Source organism: Cherax quadricarinatus, chromosome 60 (assembly GCF_038502225.1).
Source record: "Cherax quadricarinatus isolate ZL_2023a chromosome 60, ASM3850222v1, whole genome shotgun sequence".
Classification (NCBI taxonomy): Eukaryota; Metazoa; Arthropoda; class Malacostraca; order Decapoda; family Parastacidae; genus Cherax; species Cherax quadricarinatus.
Genome location: NC_091351.1, coordinates 2,891,649 through 2,917,877, shown reverse-complemented (window position 1 = coordinate 2,917,877; position 26,229 = coordinate 2,891,649). Strand labels below are relative to the sequence as shown.

The 26,229-nt window shown below is 38.5% G+C and overlaps 1 protein-coding gene across 1 annotated transcript; it reads left to right on the top strand.

Annotated features, from left to right (window-relative positions):
• Nucleotides 1–17,986: 17,986 nt before the first annotated feature.
• On the top strand, nt 17,987–25,077 carry LOC128694468 (hemocyanin subunit). Its single transcript, XM_053784604.2, has 3 exons — nt 17,987–18,144; nt 22,043–23,569; nt 23,751–25,077. The coding sequence occupies exons 1-3, from the start codon at nt 18,060–18,062 to the stop codon at nt 24,167–24,169; spliced, it is 2,031 nt and encodes a 676-aa protein (XP_053640579.1). The 5' UTR covers nt 17,987–18,059; the 3' UTR covers nt 24,170–25,077.
• Nucleotides 25,078–26,229: the final 1,152 nt, after the last annotated feature.

Here is a 26,229-nt window from a genome sequence, read left to right as displayed (position 1 = left end):
CCTGTCTAGTTGGGCCAGCGGACCTGCTGCAGTGTTCCCTTTCTTATGAGTCGCGCGTCAGGTATTGGTTTGTTGTGGGATGTCATAGTGAGGTGTGGTCTAGACCCTTTATATTCCTTCCTTTGATACATTACTTTCATTGTTCCTTGATAATGTGAGTAGTCACGAAAGCGCTTGGAATTTCTCTATTCTTTCACAGTGGTTGTTTTGCATATATATATATATATATATATATGTATATATATATATATATATATATATATATATATATATATATATATATATATATATATATATATATATATATATATATATATATATATATATATATATATATATGTATATATATATATATATATATATATATATATATATATATATATATATATCATGTATGGTAATTGTGCATGGGGATCAACCACAGCAAATCACCTTAAGCCTTTAATAACCCAGCAAAAAGTTGCAGTGCGATTGAGTACTAACTCCTGCATTAGACAACACACTCCACCTCTTTTCAAGAGTCTTAATTTGCTAAATATACAAAACATCCACACTTATTATTGGGCCTACTACATACACAGAACACTATACTCTAATGTAAGCCCATCTCTTAAACTCCTCCTCGATAACTATAACAGAACACACAACCATAATACGAGACACGAATCACTCTTCGATATCAGTCGTGTTCATCTCTCCATATGTAAAAATGTCATGCACATGAAAGGCCTAAAGAGCTGGAATGCATTGCCAGAACACACTAAAGGATCCCTGTCTGCAAATCAGTTTAAGGCCCTAATAAGAAATCACCTCATCACCCAAAATTAACCAGACAAACCGTGCATATTCACTACCAGTTTCTCAAAAGCTACTCATATTGTGCTGATGAATTCTCAACCATTTCCTACTTCGAAATTAGGATGTCTGTTTTTTCATTGTTTTAAATAGTAGTAGATTGTAATACAGTACATTATAACGTAAATTGTTCCATTGTAATACCAAATTTCATTGCTTTAAATAGTACTAAAGTGTAATACCTCATATTAATAATGTAATCTTTATTAACTAATTAGTGTAATAAGTCTCTACTAGACTTATCAAAACCATGTAGCATTATCTGATAGAATATTCAGTTTTCCCGTACTCACTGTAACTCATCTAATGACCATATGAACTATGTATTATTGCCTTACTAATCTTAAGTTAACCTTTAAGTTTGCCCGAAATGCTCAGCATACAATGGGGCTTCTGGCATGTACACCCAAATATTATATTCCTCTGTACAACCATGTAATTTGTCAAAATAAACATCTTAATCTTAATCTTATATATATATATATATATATATATATATATATATATATATATATATATATATATATATATATATATATATATATATATATATATATATATATATATATATATATATATATATATATATATATATATATATATATATATATATATATATATATATGTATATATATATATATATATATATATATATATATATATATATATATATATATATATATATATATATATATATATATATATATATATATCCCTATGCTTCTATTTCTCTCTGTGAAATGTTTCAACCATCCGAGAACTCGGGGTCGGAAGTAAAAAATCAACAGAATTTGTGGAGAGGTGAAGATGCAAGTCAAAAGACAGGTAGTGGAACGAGTGCCTCTAGTACACAGCCAATATATATTTTCCTTGGTCTTTGGTACGGACTGACTTATTCCTTTTCTCAGGCAGGATCTTCAATATAGATTTTATAATTTCTTCCCTTAGGGAAGATTATCTGGTACAGAGTAATATAGGAAAGCACTGGTTTGGTAATAGAGTTGTGGATGACTGGAATAAACTCCCGTTTGTGTAGTTTTAAACTCCCGTTGTGTAGTTTTAAAAATAGGTTGGATAAATGCATGAGTGGGTGTGGGTGGGTGTGAGTTAGACCTAACTAGCTTGTGCTACTGGGTCGGATGCTGTGTTCCTCCCTTAAGTGACGTAGCTGACCTCACTAGGTAAGTGAGGTCAGACGGTCGGTGAGCTTAAGGTCACTAGGTCAGTGAGCTAAAGCTGGTGGGGGAATTGGACCTGCCTCGCATAGACCAGTAGGCCCGTTGCAGTGTTCCTTCTTTCTTATGTTCTTATGTTTTTATTTCTTTCCTCGGGTAAAGTCCTTTGGCATAAAGTGAATGACATCTTTTCTACAGTAAGGAAGGGCCTTGATTCAAAGCAAATTATTCCTTTAATATACAGGCCTTGATTCCGTCCCTCAGGATTGGCTTTTGATATTACTGTAGCGAAAAGAATGCAGCATACATTTGGTACTGTTGAGTCTCTTTTCCAAATCACTAATAAACTTAGGGGATCACCGAATTCTGTGATATATTTTGTAGCCTGGTAGGCAACGCTCTCGCCTCACACACTGAGTGTCAGTGGTTCAATCCCCGGAAACGTTGGGCGTGTTTCCTTACACCTGTTGTCCCTGTTCATCTAGCATGTAAGTGTTAGTCAACTGCTGTGGGTCGCATCCTGGGGGACAAGATTGAGGATATCAGTGGAAATAAGACAGTCAGTCCTCGATGACGCACTGACTTTCTTTGGTTATCCTGGGTGGCTAACCCTTCGGGGTTTAAAATCCGAACAAAATCTTATCTTCTCCTATCTTAATATTAAGTTTTACTATACATGTATTTAGCTGTAGGAAATGAGTGAAACGTGGCAAACGTTTCCCTTAGACTTTCAAATTATCATGCTATTGTGCCATCAGTGACTGTTAAAAATGTTCATTGAGTTAGACTGAGTTATTTAAGGTTAGGTTGGCTTGATTTTGATTAGGTTAGGTTTACTGCAATAGTTATATAAGTATTTTATATATTCTCGGAAAAAAAAATATTACCAAAAGGTCCAGGAGGTCCTGCAGAACCTATTCTTAAGTACATTCCAATGACATTTCATGTACCAACATTAATTCTCCAGGGTGGAAAGAACGAGTATTAGTCACAGTGCCCCAGTGATTGTTATTTGTTTCTGTCTTTACAGTATTCGTGTCACAGGCGTCATTTTGTCCTAGCTAGGGGCATGTGAAATCACGATGTAAAGTTTTGCACGAGTGCCATTATCTCTGAAATTACATGAGGGTCGTAAAATTTCATTGATGTTTTCAAACGATCGTATGAGTTTGTAGGACTAAATTCGCTAGAATTTATTGCATATTTTCTTTTTATGATTTTTTTTTTCTGAAATATTATTGTGCTTTATTTTTGCCAATTTTTTAAGTCGCCATCGGGGAATTTTTCCTTATTGTTTTACAAACTAGATGTGTCTATAATAACACTGTTATGAAACGCATAGAAAAGAACAAGGTTGATTGTGGATATGTTACTTAACACTAGATGATGCGAGATAAAATGTAACAGCTGTGATAATATGACAGTAGGGCCAGAGAGAGCCAGAATAAAAATATGATCATTATGTTTTTTTATTAGACGTGGAATACCTAGCTAAAGCAAGCAGATTGCCAGCAATAGATATATAACATCAGAAAAACAGCTAATGTTTAACTGTGGGAATATACCACCAGTAATCCACTGATTTAGCAACGAACATACTTCGCCAAAATTTGAATAGATTCTTAACAGTGGGTATATTGCACGATGCTTATCCGCAAGTGTATAGCAGTGGTAAGCCAGAGAATGCATACTCGGGGCTACCCAGCACTGAGCAGGCCGTCATCTGACAAAGATCCCCTGAAATAGACAATATTCCTGTTTCCTGACCAATAAAACAAACTCCGGTAATAGTGGTGCAACAATGGTCACATGATGGCCGTTTCAGGCTGATTTCTCAAGCGGGAACTTATCAGGGTAATACAGCTGACATTGCGAATGAAGCAGACACAACACCAGATAGCTTTTGTTAGCACAAAAATCGTTGTGATATAACAGCGAAATGCGCACAGTTGCATTAAATAATGAGTATAAATGCTATATATATATCGGATGAAATCGCTGGAGCAATCCGTTTTCTTAGAATCTTAGAAGAGTAGAATGAGACATATATATATATATACATATATATATATATATATATATATATATATATATATATATATATATATATATATATATATATATATATATATATATATATATATATATATATATATATATGTCGTGCCGAATAGGCAGAACTTGCGATCTTGGCTTAAATAGCAACGCTCATCTTGCCATATAAGACAAGTGAAAATTTGTGTATGCAATAATTTCGCCAAAATCATTCTGAACCTAACGAAAAAAATATATTTGATTGTGTTTGTTTAGTACTAAATTATTGTAAACGTATTTAAAATATATTTAGTTGGGTTAAGCTAAAATAAATTGCTCTTGTTATAATAAGGTTAGGTAAGTTATCAAAGATTCTTTTGGTGCAAAATTAAAAATTTTTTCATTAACATTAATGAAAAAAATATATCTTTGAACGTATAAGAGAAAATTTCAGAGAGGACTTAATTTTAAATGAGTTCTTGCTAACTGACCAGTTTTACATATTCGGCACGACATATATATATATATATATATATATATATATATATATATATATATATATATATATATATATATATATATATATATATATATATATATATATATATATATATATATATATATAACATATATATATATATATATATATATATATATATATATATATATATATATATATATATATATTTATATATGTATATATATATATATATATATATATATTTATATATATATATATATATATATATATATATATATATATATATATATATATATATATATATATGTATATATATATATATATATATATATATATATATATATATATATATATATATATGTATATATATATGTATATATATATATATATCTATATATATATATATATATATATACATATATATATATATATATATATATATATATATATACATATATATATATATATATATATATATATATATATATATATATATATATATATATCCGGGGAGAACCTTGAGTTTTCTCCGGGGTACGTTTATTGTCTTCTCTGAGGATGAGGGTCCCCATTCCAGCTATAGAGGTGGTACTTCCCTATATATATATATATATATATATATATATATATATATATATATATATATATATATATATATATATATATATATATATATATATATATATATATATATATATATACATTTATATATAGGTAGTAGGTTGGTAGACAGCAACCGCCCAGGGAGTTACTACCGTCCTGCCAAGTGAGTGTAAAACGAAAGCCTGTAATTGTTTTTCATGATGGTTGGATTGCTGGTGTCCTTTTTTCTGTCTCATAAACATGCAAAATTTCAGGTACGTCTTGCTACTTCTACTTACACTTAGGTCACACTACACATACATGTACAAGCATATATATTTACACTCCTCTGGGTTTTCTTCTATTTTCTTTCTAGTTCTTGTTTTTGTTTATTTCCTCTTATCTCCATGGGGAAGTGGAACAGAATTCTTCCTCCGTAAGCCATGCGTGTTGTAAGAGGCGACTAAAATGCCGGGAGCAAGGGGCTAGTAACCCCTTCTCCCGTATAAATTACTGAATTTAAAAACAGAAACTTTCGTTTTTTTCTTTTTGGGCCACCCTGCCTTGGTGGGATACGGCCGGTTTGTTTGTATATTATATTATTGTACCCACGGAACAAGTGGTATTGATCAATAACAGCACTGCACTAGCCAAGGAGTCGAACCTATGCTGTTTTGACCCCACTTGTTCCGTGGGTACAATAATATAATATTCTGCCTGTTGAGCTAGTACACAAACAAGGAGTAGAATGAAATTAGCTCAGAGGCGTCCACACCACCGTATGTCCTTGGGTAGCGAGTGGAATATTCAGTTCTGCTGGATGCGCTACTCTTAAGGATTGTGTGGTCTAGTGGTCTAAAGTGGAATTATATTATATATATATATATATATATATATATATATATATATATATATATATATATATATATATATATATATATATATATATATATATATATATATATATATATATATATATATATATATATATATATATATATATATATATATATATATATATATATATATATATATATATATATATATATAAGCTTCGTTGGCCAAATTTGGTTTATATATTGACAAGGAGAGATCGCAAATGTTCTCTTGTTTTTTGCAAGTTGTAATCAATATGAATAGTATATAAATTTTAGTATGTTGTTCTTTTGACACTCATTAAGTGCTTTGATATATAAAATCTATATATAATAAAACTCTACATTTTTTTTTTTTTTGCACATTTTTGTGGGTTCGGGTTTGTTTATATAATTACGCGTGCTTTATAAGATTGTACATGGCATAAAAGTTATATTGTTTAATTTAGACGAATTTGAGTTACGTCTTCTCATATTTGCGATGTACAATATGATTTTTATAATGCATAATGTAATTTTTATGTGTAATGTACAAGTTGTTAACCTAATTTCAAATTTTTTTGGTACCCCAGTTTGTTTTAATGATCACGCAGAGTGGAATTTTGACCGTTCCACTAATAGTTGGTCATTACCTTGGATATGTTAATGAACGTCTCGTTGTATACGAATAATGCACATACATTTTACATGCATGTGGAGTATACCTTGAATGTGTATAATATGCGTACGCTTTACTCTACAGAGTAGATATTCATATTAGCTTATTTCTATTGGGAAAATGGAAAGGGAAGCTCCAGGCATTAGTATTTATTCTAAGGGAAAAGTGAAGGAAATATGCAGTTATTAGTCAGGGGTGACGAGGTTGAAAGAGAGAGAGAGAGAGAGAGAAAGCAAGAATGAGCTAACACTCGATGATTATGGGAGCAAGCTTAGATACAAAGAAAGCAAACATAAATAGAGGAAAAAGTGAAAGAAAGCTTACATGCTTGCAAATAGATCTAACATATGAAAAATAGACATCACTTACATAAGATTAACGGAGTGACAATTTGGAATGTCTTATAATTACAGAATAGAATGGGTAGAAGAAACTGAAATAAAAAAAAATATTTTTCTATTTTTGAGATAATTTCTAAGTATCTTCATATTTATCAGAATCTTTATATACAGAATAAGATTAGTTATCAAAGTGAATGATTGTGCACGATCACGTATCATGAAATTTTATTGAAGCTTGTGACTGTCAGACCTTTTCCAAAGCACTTCGCTCATGAAGCAGCCAGATAGTTTAACTTATTGATATAAATAGCGTTTTGGGAGCCGGCGGATGGCTGGATCTCTTCCCAAGTATGGAGGCTCTGAATTAGCAAATTATTTAATAATATTAGATGTATTTCGAAGGCTGTGCGATCCGAAGAAGATATCCCCTGGCCCCTGTATGTCAATGCAACCGAAAATGTTAATGTAGGTTTCGGCTTTAAGTTTTTAATTTAATTAATAATTGGTAATGAAGATTTGCGGCGAACTAGATTTTACATTCTCAATTTATCACATGGACACTAATATCCACAGTTCTTCAATTAAAATTGCATATTGGGACAAACACAATACTCAGCCTAAATTTCAAGCTATCGACCTAGAAGCGAAAGCTCTAAAGCCGATTTGAAGAGAAATTCATCTAATATCTCAGATGGAGCAATATTCTAAAACGTATCAGCACATTGAATTTGAAGCCGCTCAGAATTTTTATAATCAATTTTTCAGTGTTTAATTTTTCAGAAATTATCGCATGAAAATCTGTATTTCAAGCTTCCTATTTTTTCCATAAAATATAAAGACAAAGTGTGACAATCACAGGCTAATAAATTCAAAATTTTCTCTAAGATTTACCAGCGCTTCAGGTTTAAGCAGAGCAACGAGTTGAATCAACCCCCGCAACAACATATGGAATGGTACACACAAAAAAATACACAAACACATACATACACACACAGCACCATTATCATACACACTGCACCACACCACTATCATACACACAGCACCACTATCATACACACAGCACCACTATCATATACACAGCACCACTATCATATAAATAGCACCACTATAATACACAAAGCATCACTATACTATATTCAGCATAACTCTAATACATACATTGCAAAGCGCCAATATAATACACATCAATATAATACACATATCATTATAATATTAACATCATTATAACACATCACTGCTATAGACACATCATCAGTATTACACACAATATCACTATTGTGCAAACGACATCATTATAGCACACACACACACACACACACACACACACACACACACTGAGACATCTGAAACAGCACAGAGACAAAGATATTACAGAAGTAGCGTCGGCAATGGCTACATCAGACACAGACAACAGGTCTGAAGGAAGCATGGAAACTAAACTGTATGCAGAGGTCCTGTCAAACCCACATGGGGCCAAAACAAAGACAGGGAGCACACTAGGACAGAACGAGAGGTTGGAAGACATTGAAGGAACTAGGACATGTGCAAGGACCTTACCAGATACCTGTGGGGGCCAGGAACAGGTGAGCAGGAAGGACAAACCAAGAAGCATAGGGGCCATAACTAGGGAAGGGACTGAAGGAAGGAACACTCCACGGGAAGGAACTAAAACACATCAGAGGATGCAATGGGAGTCACAGTGGGAGGTGGAAATGGAGACATCCGTGTTTGTCTATGGGCTAGACGAAGCTAAAGGGGAAACTTATGATGAAAGAAAGCAGGAGGAGAAAAAAGCGATTGAAGATATCATGAAGGTGATAGGCGAGGGGGACATGACCCAGGTGGCAAATTTTCGGAGAATCGGGTGGTTCACAAAGAAAAGGAATCGGCCTCTCAAAGTAATTTTCAAGGCAGAATAAATCCGAACCATGATCCTGCAGGAGAAAGCACGGCTGAGAGGCAAGCAGGAGTTCCGGAGTGAGTACCACGATCGAGACAGAACACAGGACGAAAGGAAGACAATGAAAGAGAGAGTTCAAAAACGAAAGGAGAAATGGGAGGAAATGAAAAAGGAGAGCAGAATAACCCAGGATCAAATGGAAGGACAAGCGCACCCCCCAGAAACACCTGCAGAAGGACTCCAGCCACGACACCCCCAAGGCAACTGAACAATCGAAACCAACCATCACACACCAATCCCTCTGTTTCCACCCCCCGCACCACAGTTACAGTATTAGAACAGAAGTTGAAGGTTTGGCACACAAATGCAGATGGATTAACGAATAAACATGAGGAATGGCAAGAAAGAATCAATGAGAAGTCCCCAGACATCATAGCAGTTACAGAAACAAAACTCACGGAGACAATAACAGATGCAATCTTCCCACCAGGATACCAGATCATGAGGAGAGATAGAAGGGGCAGGGGGAGGGGGGAGGTGGGGTTGCTCTGCTCGTAAAAAACAGATGGAAATTCGAGAAAATGGAAGGCATAGATGAGACGGGAGAAAGAGACTACATAGCAGGTACACTTCAGTCTGGGGAACACAAAGTGGTCATTGCAGTGATGTATAATCCACCACAGAACTGCAGGAGGCCAAGAGAGGAATATGAAGAGAGCAACAGAGCAATGGTGGACACACTTGCTGAGGTGGCAAGAAGAGCTCTCTCCAGCAGAGCAAAGTTGCTGGTTATGGGGGATTTCAACCACAGGGAGATTGACTGGGAAAACCTGGAGCCACATGGGGGTCCCGAAACATGGAGAGCCAGGATGTTGGACGTGGTGCTGGAAAACCTCATGCACCAACATGTTAAGGACACTACCAGAGTGAGAGCGGAGGATGATTATTATTATTATTATAATCAAAAAGAAGCGCTAAGCAACAAGGACTATACAGCGCTGCGTGAGCGGAGGATGAACCAGCAAGAATGGACCTTGTGTTCACCCTGGGCAGCTCAGACATTGAGGACATCAAGTATGAGAGTCCCCTAGGAGCTAGCGACCACGTGGTTCTGTGCTTTGAATACATAGTAGAGCTGCAAGTGGAGAGAATAACATGAGTTGAATGGGAAAAGCCTGACTATAAAAGAGGTGTGAAGGCTTAATCAGCCCTGTAATAATTTCAGACAGCATTACTCAGGCTGGCTCCTCCTCAGGAAAATTAATGAATAGAAAACGAAATAATAATTCACAAAGATAAACACTTTATTATTTATTAAAGCAAACATAAAACAATAAAACATGACAGGTATATCCTATTTGAAAGAGAAATGAAAAATGAAATGAATAAAATAACATTTGAACTCAACGCTAATATATATAGGGGTGTCTGGTGTTGGTGACACTTCGTGTTGTTGAAATCTTAGCCGTTGCTGATTTGGGGGGGGGGTCGCAGGTGTTGGTGACCACCACCGGCTAGTTCTTCACAGAGTATCGCCGTGAGTATTCTATCCCGATGACAGGAAAGCAGGTTCTTTACCCCTGCAATGATGTGGGGTTACGTCCTGCAATTTCATACAGGTGCACAGGTAATTAAATCCAAAATGGGGAAGTCTCTGGACGTTAGTCCTTCTCCATCAGTTCTCCTCGTTGATTGGCAGGTGACCCTCTCTGTCATCCAAGCTGGAAAGATAGACAGGTTACCCACTGCTTAAGAAATCACTCTCCATGATAAGTACAAGACCTTAAAAGACGTGGTGATTATTACAACAGTCAACTTAGAGCAAGACTGAAAGGACTAAGTTTATTATTGGTCAAAAGTGAAGCTTTCAACCAGTAAATCCACTAGAATACAAGGCAGGCATGTACTTACAGTAGTGTTGGGATAGTGGGAGATAGACTGATCCTACGTTAACAAGCAGCCGGCCCTCAAACTATCACTTTAGGGGTGGGGGAAAAAAGGCGGGAACAGCAGGAGCTAGACTTACCTTACCTTAACTAGTAGCCGGCAATGAAACTATTGTTACTATATACTCCCTCTCTACTCCTATCTATTGAACTTTTCCCTCACAAGAGGGGACTACATAGGGTTGAAGAACTTCCTGCGGGAGGTCCAGTGGGACAAAAAACCGGCAGGAAAGCCAGTAAATGAAATGATGGAATATGTAACAACAAAATGCAAGGAGACAGTGGAAAGGTTTATTCCCAAGGGCAACAGTAACAACGGGAAGACCAGAACGAGCCCCTGGTTTACCCGACGGTGTAAGGAGGCAAAAACAAAGTGCAATAGAGAATGGAAAAAGTACAGATGGCAGAGAACACACGAAAATAGGGAGATCAGTCGCAGAGCCAGGAATGAGTACGCACAGGTAAGGAGGGAGGCCCAGCGACAGTATGAAAATGACATAGCATCGAGAATCAAGACTGATCCGAAACTGTTGTATAGCCACATCAGGAGGAAGACAACAAAGACCAGGTGATCAGATTAAGGACAGAAGGTGGAGAACTCACAAGAAATGATCAGGAGGTATGTGAGGAGCTGAACAGGAGATTTAAGGAAGTTTTTACAGTAGAGACAGGAAGGGCTGTGGGAAGACAGCACAGAAGGGAACATCAAGAGGGAATATACCAACAAGTGTTGGATGACATACGAACAACTGAGGAGGAGGTGAAGAAGCTCTTAAGTGACCTTGACACCTCAAATGCGATGGGACCGGACAACATCTCCCCATGGGTCCTTAGAGAAGGAGCGGAGATGCTGTGTGTGCCTCTAACCACAATCTTCAACACATCCCTTGAAACTGGGCAACTACCTGAGAAATGGAAGACAGCTAATGTAGTCCCCATATTTAAGAAAGGAAACAGAAACGAGTCGCTAAACTACAGACCTGTCACTCTGACATGTATTGTGTGCAAAGTCATGGAGAAGATTATCAGGAGGAGAGTGGTCGAACACCTGGAAAGGAACAAGATTATAAATGAAAACCAGCATGGGTTCATGGAAGGCAAATCTTGTATCACAAACCTCCTGGAGTTTTATGACAAGGTAACAGAAGTAAAACAAGAGAGAGAGGGGTGGGTAGATTGCGTTTTCCTAGACTGCAGGAAGGCCTTTGACACAGTTCCCCACAAGAGATTAGTGCAGAAGCTGGAGGAGCAGGCACACGTAAAAGGAAGGGCACTGCAATGGATAAGGGAATACCTGACAGGGAGGCAGCAACGAGTCATGGTACGTGAAGAGGTATCACAGTGGGCGCCTGTTACGAGCGGGGTCCCACAGGGGTCAGTTCTAGGACCAGTGCTATTTTTGATATATGTGAACGACATGATGGAAGGAATAGACTCTAAAGTGTCCCTGTTCGCAGATGACGTGAAGTTGATGAGAAGAATTAAATCGGACGAGGATGAGGCAGGACTGCAAAGAGACCTGGACAGGCTGAACATGTGGTCCAGTAACTGGCTTCTCGAATTCAATCCAGCCAAATGCAAAGTCATGAAGATTGGGGAGGGGCAAAGAAGACCGCAGACAGAGGAAAGGCTAGGTGGACAAAGACTACAGACCTCACTCAGGGAGAAAGACCTTGGGGTGACCATAACACCGAGCACATCACCGGAGGCACACATCAACCAAATAACCGCTGCAGCATACGGGCGCCTGGCAAACCTGAGAATAGCGTTCCGATACCTTAATAAGGAATCGTTCAAGACACTGTACACTGTGTATGTTAGGCCCATACTGGAGTATGCAGCACCAGTCTGGAACCCACACCTGGTCAAGCACGTCAAGAAGTTAGAGAAAGTACAAAGGTTTGCAACAAGGCTAGTCCCAGAGCTCAAGGGAATGTCGTACGAGGAAAGTTTAAGGGAAATCGGACTGACGACACTGGAGGACAGAAGGGTCAGGGGAGACATAATAACGACATACAAGATACTGCGGGGAATAGACAAGGTGGACAGAGATAGGATGTTCCCGAGAGGGGACACAGGGACAAGGGGTCACAACTGGAAGCTGAAGAATCAGACGAGTCACAGGGACGTTAGGAAGTATTTCTTCAGTCATAGAGTTGTCAGCAAGTGGAATAGCCTAGCAAGTGAAGTAGTGGAGGCAGGAACCATACATAGTTTTAAGAAGAGGTATGACAAAGCTCAGGAAGCAGAGAGAGAGAGGATCCAGTAGCGATCAGTGAAGAGGCGGGGCCAGGAGCTGAGTCTCGACCCCTGCAACCACAATTAGGTGAGTACAATTAGGTGAGTACACACACACACACACACACACACACACACACACACACAGAGAACTGGCAGGAAAGCCAGTAAACGAAATGATGGAATATGTAGCAACAAAATGCAAGGAGGCAGTGGAAAGGTTCATTCCCAAGGGCAACAGTAACAACGGGAAGACCAGAACAAGCCCCTGGTTTACCCGACGGTGTAAGGAGGCAAAAACAAAGTGCAATAGAGAATGGAAAAAGTACAGAAGGCAGAGAACACACGAAAATAGGGAGATCAGTCGCAGAGCCAGGAATGAGTACGCACAGGTAAGGAGGGAGGCCCAGCGACAGTATGAAAATGACATAGCATCGAGAATCAAGACTGACCCGAAACTGTTGTATAGCCACATCAGGAGGAAGACAACAGTCAAAGACCAGGTGATCAGATTAAGGACAGAAGGTGGAGAACTCACAAGAAATGATCAGGAGGTATGTGAGGAGCTGAACAGGAGATTTAAGGAAGTTTTTACAGTAGAGACAGGAAGGGCTGTGGGAAGACAGCACAGAAGGGAACATCAAGAGGGAATACACCAACAAGTGTTGGATGACATACGAACAACTGAGGAGGAGGTGAAGAAGCTCTTAAGTGACCTTGACACCTCAAAGGCGATGGGACCGGACAACATCTCCCCATGGGTCCTTAGAGAAGGAGCAGAGATGCTGTGTGTGCCTCTAACCACAATCTTCAACACATCCCTTGAAACTGGGCAACTACCTGAGAAATGGAAGACAGCTAATGTAGTCCCCATATTTAAGAAAGGAAACAGAAACGAGGCACTAAACTACAGACCTGTGTCTCTGACATGTATTGTGTGCAAAGTCATGGAGAAGATTATCAGGAGGAGAGTGGTCGAACACCTGGAAAGGAACAAGATTATAAATGAAAACCAGCATGGGTTCATGGAAGGCAAATCTTGTATCACAAACCTCCTGGAGTTTTATGACAAGGTAACAGAAGTAAGACACGAGAGAGAGGGTTGGGTAGATTGCGTTTTCCTAGACTGCAGGAAGGCCTTTGACACAGTTCCCCACAAGAGATTAGTGCAGAAGCTGGAGGATCAGGCACACGTAAAAGGAAGGGCACTGCAATGGATAAGGGAATACCTGACAGGGAGGCAGCAACGAGTCATGGTACGTGAAGAGGTATCACAGTGGGCGCCTGTTACGAGCGGGGTCCCACAGGGGTCAGTTCTAGGACCAGTGCTATTTTTGATATATGTGAACGACATGATGGAAGGAATAGACTCTGAAGTGTCCCTGTTCGCAGATGACGTGAAGTTGATGAGAAGAATTAAATCGGACGAGGATGAGGCAGGACTGCAAAGAGACCTGGAGAGGCTGGACATGTGGTCCAGTAACTGGCTCCTCGAATTCAATCCAGCCAAATGCAAAGTCATGAAGATTGGGGAGGGGCAAAGAAGACCGCAGACAGAATATAGGCTAGGTGGACAAAGACTACAGACCTCACTCAGGGAGAAAGACCTTGGGGTGACCATAACACCGAGTACATCACCGGAGGCACACATCAACCAAATAACCGCTGCAGCATACGGGCGCCTGGCAAACCTGAGAATAGCGTTCCGATACCTCAATAAGGAATCGTTCAAGACACTGTACACTGTGTATGTTAGGCCCATACTGGAGTATGCAGCACCAGTCTGGAACCCACACCTGGTCAAGCATGTCAAGAAGTTAGAGAAAGTACAAAGGTTTGCAACAAGGCTAGTCCCAGAGCTCAAGGGAATGTCGTACGAGGAAAGGTTAAGGGAAATCGGACTGACGACACTGGAGGACAGAAGGGTCAGGGGAGACATGATAACGACATACAAGATACTGCGGGGAATAGACAAGGTGGACAGAGATAGGATGTTCCAGAGAGGGGACACAGGGACAAGGGGTCACAACTGGAAGCTGAAGACTCAGACGAGTCACAGGGACGTTAGGAAGTATTTCTTCAGTCATAGAGTTGTCAGCAAGTGGAATAGCCTAGCAAGTGAAGTAGTGGAGGCAGGAACCATACATAGTTTTAAGAAGAGGTATGACAAAGCTCAGGAAGCAGAGAGAGAGAGGATCCAGTAGCGATCAGTGAAGAGGCGGGGCCAGGAGCTGAGTCTCGACCCCTGCAACCACAATTAGGTGAGTACAATTAGGTGAGTACACACACACACACACACACACACAAAACCAATGGGAATCACCTTTTACCAACATAAATGCTCGAGGACTACCCATTAAATATTTTTTAGATAGAACTTAATCTAAATTATTCATCTGACAAGCATTTTTAACAGCAGAGAAAAAATATTTTTCTTAAATGTAATCTATATACATTATTGAACCATAATATATGACAAATGTTTTCAAAATCTTTCGTAATTTAACAGTCACATCTTCAGTGTTTAAGTGTGATACAAAGAATACAGAGAAACAATATTAACCTTTGAAACGTGACTAACAGATTCGAGCAGCGCCCACAATATTTTTTTTTTTATCACACTGGCCGATTCCCACCAAGGCAGGGTGGCCCGAAAAAGAAAAACTTTCACCATCATTCACTCCATCACTGTCTTGCCAGAAGGGTGCTTTACACTACAGTTTTTAAACTGCAACATTAACACCCCTCCTTCAGAGTGCAGGCACTGTACTTCCCATCTCCAGGACTCAAGTCCGGCCTGCCGGTTTCCCTGAACCCCTTCATAAATGTTACTTTGCTCACACTCCAACAGGACGTCAAGTATTAAAAACCATTTGTCTCCATTCACTCCTATCAAACACGCTCACGCATGCCTGCTGGAAGTCCAAGCCCCTCGCACACAAAACCTCCTTTACCCCCTCCCTCCAACCCTTCCTAGGCCGACCCCTACCCCGCCTTCCTTCCACTACAGACTGATACACTCTTGAAGTCATTCTGTTTCGCTCCATTCTCTCTACATGTCCGAACCACCTCAACAACCCTTCCTCAGCCCTCTGGACAACAGTTTTGGTAATCCCGCACCTCCTCCTAACTTCCAAACTACGAATTCTCTGCATTATATTCACACCACACATTGCCCTCAGACATGACATCTCCACTGCCTCCAGCCTTCTCCTCGCTGCAACATTCATCACCCACGCTTCACACCCATATAAGAGCGTTGGTAAAACTATACTCTCATACATTCCCCTCTTTGCCTCCAATGACAAAGTTCTTTGTCTCCAAAGACTCCTAAGTGCACCACTCACTCTTTTTCCCTCATCAATTCTATGATTCACCTCATCTTTCATAGACCCATCCGCTGACACGTCCACTCCCAAATATCTGAATACGTTCACCTCCTCCATACTCTCTCCCTCCAATCTGATATTCAATCTTTCATCACCTAATCTTTTTGTTATCCTCATAACCTTACTCTTTCCTGTATTCACCTTTAATTTTCTTCTTTTGCACACCCTACCAAATTCATCCACCAATCTCTGCAGCTTCTCTTCAGAATCTCCCAAGAGCACAGTGTCATCAGCAAAGAGCAGCTGTGACAACTCCCACTTTGTGTGTGATTCTTTATCTTTTAACTCCACGCCTCTTGCCAAGACCCTCGCATTTACTTCTCTTACAACCCCATCTATAAATATATTAAACAACCACGGTGACATCACACATCCTTGTCTAAGGCCTACTTTTACTGGGAAAAAAATTTCCCTCTTTCCTACATACTCTAACTTGAGCCTCACTATCCTCGTAAAAACTCTTCACTGCTTTCAGTAACCTACCTCCTACACCATACACTTGCAACATCTGCCACATTGCCCCCCTATCCACCCTGTCATACGCCTTTTCCAAATCCATAAATGCCACAAAGACCTCTTTAGCCTTATCTAAATACTGTTCACTTATATGTTTCACTGTAAACACCTGGTCCACACACCCCCTACGTTTCCTAAACCCTTCTTGTTCATCTGCTATCCTATTCTCCGTCTTACTCTTAATTCTTTCAATTATAACTCTACCATACACTTTACCAGGTACACTCAACAGACTTATCCCCCTATAATTTTTGCACTCTCTTTTATCCCCTTTGCCTCTATACAAAGGAACTATGCATGCTCTCTGCCAATCCCTAGGTACCTTACCCTTTTCCATACATTTATTAAATAATTGCACCAACCACTCCAAAACTATATCCCCACCTGCTTTTAACATTTCTATCTTTATCCCATCAATCCCGGCTGCCTTACCCCCTTTCATTTTACCTACTTCCTCACGAACTTCCCCCACACTCACAACTGGCTCTTCCTCACTCCTACAAGATGTTATTCCTCCTTGCCCCATACACGAAATCACAGCTTCCCTATCTTCATCAACATTTAACAATTCCTCAAAATATTCCCTCCATCTTCCCAATACCTCTAACTCTCCATTTAATATCTCTCCTCTCCTATTTTTAACTGACAAATCCATTTGTTCTCTAGGCTTTCTTAACTTGTTAATCTCACTCCAAAACTTTTTCTTATTTTCAACAAAATTTGTTGATAACATCTCACCCACTCTCTCATTTGCTCTCTTTTTACATTGCTTCACCACTCTCTTAACCTCTCTCTTTTTCTCCATATACTCTTCCCTCCTTGCATCACTTCTACTTTGTAAAAACTTCTCATATGCTAACTTTTTCTCCCTTACTACTCTTATTTACATTTTACTTTAAGTCTTAACTTGTTTAAAATGAAGGTGAATAAATATGCATAAAACGATATGTTCAATCGGGGCTGACACCTGCAATTAAGCAAATGTATTGTTATCACGAGGCAATTCGAAGGTCACCTGGCATCTGGGGGTATATATAATGGAGCAGAGATGTAGTTGATCATCACCAACATGAAGGTCTTGGTGCTCTGTGCTCTAGTGGCAGCTGCCGCTGCTTGGCCCAATTATGGCTTTCTCAACGACCCTGGTAGAAGTGGTGAGTATACTGTCATAAGTTATATCATTTACCAGTCAGACAGTTCATAATGCATTAGGAATATACTCTTTCATGACCAATATGAAGAGCTATTTTCTCAGTAGTAATATCACCATTTACCTTTCTTCACTGTTTTGGCTTCGTCATTGACGGCTCTGGTGCTGAGTAAATTGTAATATGTTGTGTGCTTTAGCTGTCAGGCAGCTAGTATGTCATATATACATATACTCATTTATGCCCACTGTGAAGAGGAACGATTTTCTCTGTAGTAACAGCACCATTTACCTTTCTTCATTGCTGTTACCATAGTGATTATTACATTCATAAAGAAATCCACGGTAATAATATCTTAATTTCGATCTTATGCAACAGAACCATGCACGATTGAAACGTTACATTTTACAATTGATTCAGAATGTACAAGTAAAATACGATATTAAATATGACAGAAATACATCAGAGTCAAAGGAAACGTAAACTGCCATTACTTAAAATTAGTGATATTCTCTCTTTCCTTTAGGTCATATCATTATATATATATATATAAATAAATATATATATATATATATATATATATATATATATATATATATATATATATATATATATATATATATACATATATATATATATATATATATATATATATATATATATATATATATATATATATATATATATATATATATATATATATATATATATATATATATATATATATATATATATATATATAGGGCAAGGAGGAATAACATCTTGTAGGAGTGAGGAAGAGCCAGTTGTGAGTGTGGGGGAAGTTCGTGAGGCAGTAGGTAAAATGAAAGGGGGTAAGGCAGCCGGGATTGATGGGATAAAGATAGAAATGTTAAAAGCAGGTGGGGATATAGTTTTGGAGTGGTTGGTGCAATTATTTAATAAATGTATGGAAGAGGGTAAGGTACCTAGGGATTGGCAGAGAGCATGCATAGTTCCTTTGTATAAAGGCAAAGGGGATAAAAGAGAGTGCAAAAATTATAGGGGGATAAGTCTGTTGAGTGTACCTGGTAAAGTGTATGGTAGAGTTATAATTGAAAGAATTAAGAGTAAGACGGAGAATAGGATAGCAGATGAACAAGGAGGCTTTAGGAAAGGTAGGGGGTGTGTGGACCAGGTGTTTACAGTGAAACATATAAGTGAACAGTATTTAGATAAGGCTAAAGAGGTCTTTGTGGCATTTATGGATTTGGAAAAGGCGTATGACAGGGTGGATAGGGGGGCAATGTGGCAGATGTTGCAAGTGTATGGTGTAGGAGGTAGGTTACTGAAAGCAGTGAAGAGTTTTTACGAGGATAGTGAGGCTCAAGTTAGAGTATGTAGGAAAGAGGGAAATTTTTTTCCCAGTTAAAGTAGGCCTTAGACAAGGATGTGTGATGTCACCGTGGTTGTTTAATATATTTATAGATGGGGTTGTAAGAGAAGTAAATGCGAGGGTCTTGGCAAGAGGCGTGGAGTTAAAAGATAAAGAATCACACACAAAGTGGGAGTTGTCACAGCTGCTCTTTGCTGATGACACTGTGCTCTTGGGAGATTCTGAAGAGAAGCTGCAGAGATTGGTGGATGAATTTGGTAGGGTGTGCAAAAGAAGAAAATTAAAGGTGAATACAGGAAAGAGTAAGGTTATGAGGATAACAAAAAGATTAGGTGATGAAAGATTGAATATCAGATTGGAGGGAGAGAGTATGGAGGAGGTGAACGTATTCAGATATTTGGGAGTGGACGTGTCAGCGGATGGGTCTATGAAAGATGAGGTGAATCATAGAATTGATGAGGGAAAAAGAGTGAGTGGTGCACTTAGGAGTCTGAGGAGACAAAGAACTTTGTCCTTGGAGGCAAAGAGGGGAATGTATGAGAGTATAGCTTTATCAGCGCTCTTATATGGGTGTGAAACGTGGGTGATGAATGTTGCAGAGAGGAGAAGGCTGGAGGCAGTGGAGATGTCATGTCTGAGGGCAATGTGTCGTGTGAATATAATGCAGAGAATTCGTAGTTTGGAAGTTAGGAGGAGGTGCGGGATTACCAAAACTGTTGTCCAGAGGGCTGAGGAAGGGTTGTTGAGGTGGTTCGGACATGTAGAGAGAATGGAGCGAAACAGAATGACTTCAAGAGTGTATCAGTCTGTAGTGGAAGGAAGGCGGGGTAAGGGTCGGCCTAGGAAAGGTTGGAGGGAGGGGGTAAATTAAGTTTTGTGTGCGAAGGGCTTGGACTTCCAGCAGGCATGCATGAGCGTGTTTGATAGGAGTGAATGGAGACAAATGGTTTTTAATACTTGACGTGCTGTTGGAGTGTGAGCAAAGTAACATTTATGAAGGGATTCAGGGAAACCGGCAGGCCGGACTTGAGTCCTGGAGATGGGAAGTACAGTGCCTGCACTCTGAAGGAGGGGTGTTAATGTTGCAGTTTAAAAACTGTAGTGTAAAGCACCCTTCTGGCAAGACAGTGATGGAGTGAATGATGGTGAAAGTTTTTCTTTTTCGGACCACCCTGCCTTGGTGGGAATCGGCCAGTGTGATAATAAAATATATATATATATATATATATATATATATATATATATATATATATATATATATATATATATATATATATATATATATATATATATATATATATGCGATGTTTTAATTATTAAGGGTAATAATGAATTCAAATTTAAAATGTACAGAAAACCTACAAATAACTGTTCCTATGTCCACTATTATTCTTCGCATCAAGATAGAATTAAACTCTCTGTTTTCTCATCAATGTTTTTGAGAGCTTTACGTATTTGTAGTCCAGAGTTCATAGATGAGGAAATATCCAAAATTTATGAAATTGGTAATTATTTGAAATACCCAAGAAACGTAATTGATAAATCTTTTAAAGTTGCTAGAAATACTTTTTACAATCCAATAAGGGACAACCAGCCTTATTCAACTAAAAATATATTGGTTCTCCCTTACCATGAAAACTTGGTTGATATGCCTTCTCTTCTTAAGACTTTTAATATCAAATTTGTATTTAAAAATCTTGATACAGTAAAAAAAACTTTTGATAAAGAATTCCCCCCAAAATGCTGACGGATGTATCTATAAGATTCCTTGTAAAATTTGCGATAAAGTTTATTACGGTCAAACTGGTAAAAGATGAAAGATGAAATGCAATCTAGTTCATCATTATACACACACGATTAAACCTCTTTGAGCTTGCTGCCCCTGTTCACTTTCCAGTATATAGACACATGAATGTGAAATATTTCAGAATCACTTTGTTGATGAAAGTTTAAATTCTACAATATTGATGACAGGACGATACATTAATTGCTTCTCCTCTATAAATATAAATAAATATTCAATAACTGATCAGGTGAAGGACATTTCAGTTTATTTGAGCAGGAATGAAGAGACAGACAAATATTAGCTAACACCCAAGTTGACACTGTAGTCTTGTCAAAAGTGACTTAGTTGTATTGATTTTTTCTCTTTATGAACCATGGTTAGAAACTATTAGGATGTCTATATATTTCTTTATTTAGGCGCATTCTGTCGACAAATTCTTTATTTCTAACAAGACAAACATGCATAGATTTACAAATACTGTGTCTTTCTTATTGAATTTAAGGAATTCGATTTTATTTATGACCCGAACATGCACGACAAAAATGCCACTATGAGTTTTTCCAATTCATAAGTTAAGGCAGGACAAAGCATAGACAGTTATATTAACACTGAACAGTAAACTCAAAATATATATGAAAAATTACTTTTTATCAGCAATAATATTTGTCTAGATACATAAACGAAAAGTTTCAGATCAGTATTTTGTAAATTATGTATTAAATGTTTGATTCAATATATCATCATTATACTTTATATTCTTCCAGAGCCATCTGACGCCCAAAAACAACATGATGTGAATTATCTGTTGTATAAGGTATATGAAAATATTCGTGATGAAAAACTGAAGAGTATCGGCGTGACCTTCGACCCTGAAGCTGACACATCACACTATACTGACAATGGAGAAGCTGTTCACAAGCTCGTGAAGGAACTGAAGGACAACAGGCTGCTCCAACAGAAACACTGGTTCTCCCTCTTCAATACACGACAGCGTGAAGAAGCACTTCTGCTCTATGATGTTTTCGAACACAGCAAAGACTGGAAAACTTTTGTCAGCAATGCTGCATATTTCAGAAATCGTGTTAATGAAGGAGAATTTGTTTATGCTTTGTATGCAGCAGTCGTCCACTCTCCACTCACTAAACACGTTGTACTTCCACCACTTTACGAGGTCACCCCACATTTGTTCACAAATAGTGAAGTTATCCAGAAAGCCTACCATGCCAAAATGACTCAAACACCTGGTAAATTCAGATCTTACTTTACTGGCAGCAAAAGAAACAAAGAGCAACGTGTAGCATACTTCGGCGAAGATGTTGGGCTGAATACCCACCATGTTACTTGGCACTTGGAGTTCCCATTCTGGTGGGAAGACAAACATGAAGGATATCACCTGGATCGTAAAGGTGAAAACTTCTTCTGGGTACATCACCAGCTCACTGTTCGTTTCGATGCTGAACGCCTGTCAAACTATCTGGATCCTGTGGACGAACTTCACTGGGAAGAGACCATCGAGGAAGGCTTTGCTCCTCATACAACTTACAAGTATGGAGGTGAATTCCCATCTCGTCCTGATAATATTGACTTTGAAGATGTCGAGGGTGTTGCTTGTATTCGCGATTTAATCATTCTTGAGAACCGTGTTCGTGATGCCATTGCCCATGGATATGTTACTGCCAGAGATGGATCCAAAGTCGATATAAATAACTCGCATGGAATTGATGTCCTGGGTGACATCATTGAATCTTCTCCTTACAGCCCTAACGTTGAGTACTATGGTTCTCTCCACAACACAGCTCATATAGTGCTTGGTCGCCAGGGAGATCCGCATGGAAAATATGACTTACCTCCTGGAGTACTGGAACACTTTGAAACTTCCACACGCGACCCAGCATTCTTCAGATTACATAAATACATGGATAACATCTTCAGGGAACATAAGGACAGTCTCACTCCCTACACTAAGGAAGAGTTAGAGTTCAGTGGGGTTGCTATTGATGGTGTTTCAATTGATGGCCCTCTAGAAACGTTCTTTGAGGATTTCGAATACAGCTTAGTCAATGCCGTAGATGACACACCTCAAGTTCCAGATGTGGATATTTCTACTATTGTGTCACGTCTAAACCATAAAGAATTTTCATTCAAAATTGACGTTACCAATAATAATGATCACGAAGTATTGACAACCGTCCGTATCTTAGCATGGCCACACCGTGACAACAATGGTATTAAATACCCATTCAACGAGGGACGCTGGAGAGCCATCGAACTGGACAGATTCTGGAGAAAACGTAAGTAGACTTTTTTTTCGCGTTTTACAATGTTATAAATCAGAAATAATGCATCAATACCGATAAAAAGTAAAATGTTAGATTATATAATATTATAATCACTTTTAAATATTTACATTACAACGTAAAATAACTTACATAATGCACATTATAAATTATGCATGGTTCTTTATCCTGTTAGTGAGTCCTGGTGTGAATCACATCGTGCGCAAGTCTACAGAGTCAGCAGTGACTGTCCCTGACGTGCCCAGTTTCCAGTCACTGATAGAGCAAACTGAGGCTGCACTCTCGGCTGGTAGTAGCGAAGTCGACATTCAAGATTATGTGAGTGCACTTGGAGTGCCCAACAGGTTCTTGATCCCCAAGGGTAACTCAGAAGGTCTGGAGTTCGACCTGGTGGTGGCTGTGACTGACGGTAAGGCTGACGCTGCTGTTGAAGATCTACATGTAAAGACTGTTTTCAACCACTATGGCTACCACGGAGTGTATCCCGACAACCGACCACACGGTTATCCCCTGGATCGTCGTGTTGATGATAAACGCATCTTCAACGACCTTCCCAACTTTGCACAAATTGTTGTGAAGGTCTTCCATCATTAAGGTTCCCGGAAACAACGACCTTGATCAATGGTACTCAACAAAAAATATGAAAACAAAAAGTAAAAGCTGTTCATTTGTCTTAAATAATATACATTAATCTTCTTTAGCTATTTTGTTTATTCCTAATTGTCAGCATAATTTTGTGGAAAAATACTCTTTTCACTAATAAAATCAAGAGTATCATATACAGTTATTGTATAAGTAGTTAGCGCTTAACATAGTTATTTACCTTTCACTTGTACAGATTAATCAAATGAGTTTTTCTGGTTGAGGAATAATGAAGATGGGATGATTTTTTTATAGATATAACTCTCAAATATTTTATCAAATCAGTGTAAGTTTTATCCTATTTAATTTGTTTATATAATATTTTGAGACTGAATTATTACACAAGTCAGAAAGGCAACATTTTGTGACGTTCTATAAGTGCAGCAATTAATAACTTTTCATCAAATTCAAATATATATAGCAAACAAAAGTGAGACTCCCTTTTCTTAATATTCTGATCAGCTGGATCATTGCAAGAGAAGGTGGTGCTTTGATGCTGGTGAAGAACTTTTAATTCAGGATGTATAATTATTTCCCCCCCCCTTTCCTTGGATCAAGCCACAATGCACTTCTTTCACCAAACACTGTATAACACCCAGTGATAATAATTATAAAAACAAAAGAATATAATAATTATGGAAACTTCAGGACGTGTTTCCTTAAGTCACCTGCTATCCCTGGTCACCTATCAGTAAATTAGGACATGGGCATTAGTTCATTGGTGTGGGTCGCATCCTGGGACAAAATTTACCGAAATATTCTGTATAACAAGGGCTTTCTATATAGCAGTATATGATTGATGTCAGCTAGGCCTGTATAACTTGTAGATGTGCTTGCAAAAATAAAGATTATAATTAATATTATTATGTTTTATTATTAACACATCGGCCGTCTCCCACTGAGGTAGGGTGACCCGAAAAAGAAAAACTTTCACCATCATTCACTCCATCATCGTCTTCCCAGAGGCGCGATTACACTACACTTATGAAACTGCAACATTAACTCCCCTCCTTCAGAGTACAGGTACTGTACTTCCCATCTCCAGGACTCAAGTCCTGCCTGCCGGTTAAACTGAATCCCTTCACAAACATTACCTCGCTCACACTCCAACAGCACGTCAAGTTCTAAAAGCCATTTGTTTCCATTCGCTCTTATCTAACACGCTAACACATGCTTGCTAGAAGTCCAACAAGCCCCTAGCACACAATCTCGCACAAAACCTCCTGTACCCCCTCTCTCCAACCATTCCTAGGAATGGCCTCTACCACGCCTTCCCTCTACTACAGATTTATACACTCTCGAAGTAATTCTATTTTGTTCCATCCTCTCCGCGTGTCCGAACCACCTCAACATCCCCTCCTCAGCCCTCTCGATAACAGTTTTGGTAATCCCGCACCTCCTCCTAACTTCCACACTACGAATTCTCTGCATTAAATTCACACCCCACATTGCCCTCAGACACGACATTTTCACTGCCTCCAGCCTTCTCCTTGTTACAACATTCACCACCCAAGTTTCACACCCATATAAGAGCGTTGGTATAACTATACTCTCATACGGTCCCCGCTTTGCTCCCATGGACAAAGTTCTTCGTCTCCACAGACTCGTAAGTGCACCACTCACTTTTTTCCCCTCGTCAATCCTATAATTCACCACATCTTTCATAGACCCATCTGCTGACACGTCCACTCCTAAATATCTGAATACATTTACTTCCTCCATACTCTCTCCCTCCAACCTGATATCCAATCCTTGGTCATCTATTATTTTTATCCTAATCACCTTACTCTTTCCTATATTCATTTTCAATTTTTTTCTTTTACATACCCTACAAAATTCATCCACCAACCTCTGCAACTTCTCTTCAGAATCTCCCAAAAGCACAGTGTCATCAGCAAAGAGCAACCGTGATAACTCCCACTTTGTGTTAGATTCTTTATCTTTTAACCCCAAACCTCTTGCCAATACTCGAGCATTCACTTCTCTTACAACCCCATCTATAAGTAAATTGA

Excerpts from the sequence above, each read along its gene's own strand:
- LOC128694468 (XM_053784604.2), top strand. The coding sequence starts at position 18,060 with ATGAAGGTCTTGGTGCTCTGTGCTCTAGTGGCAGCTGCCGCTGCTTGG. Across the intron at positions 18,145-22,042 it reads CAACGACCCTGGTAGAAGTG|AGCCATCTGACGCCCAAAAA; the intron begins GTGAGTATACTG and ends ATATTCTTCCAG. Across the intron at positions 23,570-23,750 it reads GGACAGATTCTGGAGAAAAC|TGAGTCCTGGTGTGAATCAC; the intron begins GTAAGTAGACTT and ends TTATCCTGTTAG.